The sequence below is a fragment of the Mesitornis unicolor genome, unplaced genomic scaffold (assembly GCF_000695765.1).
Source record: "Mesitornis unicolor isolate BGI_N332 unplaced genomic scaffold, ASM69576v1 scaffold34357, whole genome shotgun sequence".
In the NCBI taxonomy this organism is placed as follows: Eukaryota; Metazoa; Chordata; class Aves; order Mesitornithiformes; family Mesitornithidae; genus Mesitornis; species Mesitornis unicolor.
In genome coordinates, this window is record NW_010196334.1 from 2634 (window position 1) to 3788 (window position 1155).

Consider the following 1155-nt stretch of genomic DNA (forward strand, 5'->3'; position numbering starts at 1 on the left):
CGCAGGCGGGCGGTCAGACACGTGCTTTGGGGTGTTCAACGCGAGCAACAGCCACAACGCCACGCAGACCAGCATCACCTCGCCGTGGTTCTCCACCACCTTCGGCCTCATCGGGCTCTGCTCCAACCTCTTCGCCCTCTGCGTCCTCCTCAGCTCCTCCCGCAAGCTGTCCAGCCGGGCCCGCTCCTCCTTCCTCGTCTTCCTCTGTGGGCTGGTGGTCACAGACTTCATGGGGCTGCTGGTGACGGCCTCAGTCATTGTCCCCTACCACTTCGTCAAGTTTCCCTGGGCCGAGGTAGACCCTGGCTGCCACCTTTGCAACTTCCTCGGCTTCTCCATGGTTTTCTTCGGGCAGTGCCCGCTGCTGCTGGGGGCCACCATGGCCGGCGAGAGGTTCCTTGGTATCAACCACCCCTTCTCCCGCTCCACCAGCATCTCCAAGCGCCGTGCCTGGTCCATCGTGGGGCTGGTGTGGGGCTTCTGCTGCCTGCTGGGGCTGCTGCCAGTGCTGGGGCTGGGCCGGTACACGCTGCAGTACCCTGGCTCCTGGTGCTTCATCACCCTCCTGCCCGACACCGGTGACGTCGTCTTCTGCCTGCTCTTCGCCCTGCTGGGCATCTTCTCTGTGCTGCTCTCCTTCATCTTCAACACGGTCAGCGTGGTGACGCTCTGCCGCGTCTACCACGATCGGGAGTCGGTGCAGCGGCACCGGGACAGCGAGGTGGAGATGATGGTGCAGCTGGTGGGCATCATGATCATCGCCACCATCTGCTGGATGCCCCTCCTGGTGAGGCCCCAGCTCTTGGCGTTCCTCCCCCCACTCCTTGTCCCTTGTGGGTCTTGGTGTCACCCTCTGGTAAGGCCCCAGGTCTCGGTGTGTTCCCACCCTGCCACATCACTGCTGGTGAGGCCCTGGAGCAATGGGCTCTGGGGCTCAGCACTGCCTGGGACCCCTCTCCACCAGGCTGGACCCCCAGCCTGGACCCTCATCATCTCCCCCACCCCGGGGCAGCTCATAGCCTCTGCATGGGCTCCCATGCTGACCCCCTTGACCCCTTCCTCCCCATCCTCCAGATCTTCATTGTGCAGACAGCCCTGCAGCAGCTGCCAGCCGACGGCCACATCCAGCTGCTGCCCACCGAGACGACAGAGATG

The 1155-nt window shown here is 64.3% G+C and overlaps 1 protein-coding gene across 1 annotated transcript in view; it reads left to right on the plus strand.

The window, feature by feature from the left end:
• The window catches only part of TBXA2R (thromboxane A2 receptor), a gene marked incomplete at both ends in the record, with an annotated part of 3682 nt that extends 2549 nt beyond the window's left edge, over window positions 1-1133 (plus strand). The window contains 2 exons of the mRNA XM_010188442.1: window positions 6-787; window positions 1075-1133. Of these exons, the coding sequence (XP_010186744.1) occupies window positions 6-787; window positions 1075-1133 (841 nt within the window). The remainder of the gene's footprint in view (window positions 1-5; window positions 788-1074) is intronic.
• Between the last annotated feature and the right edge of the window lie 22 nt (window positions 1134-1155).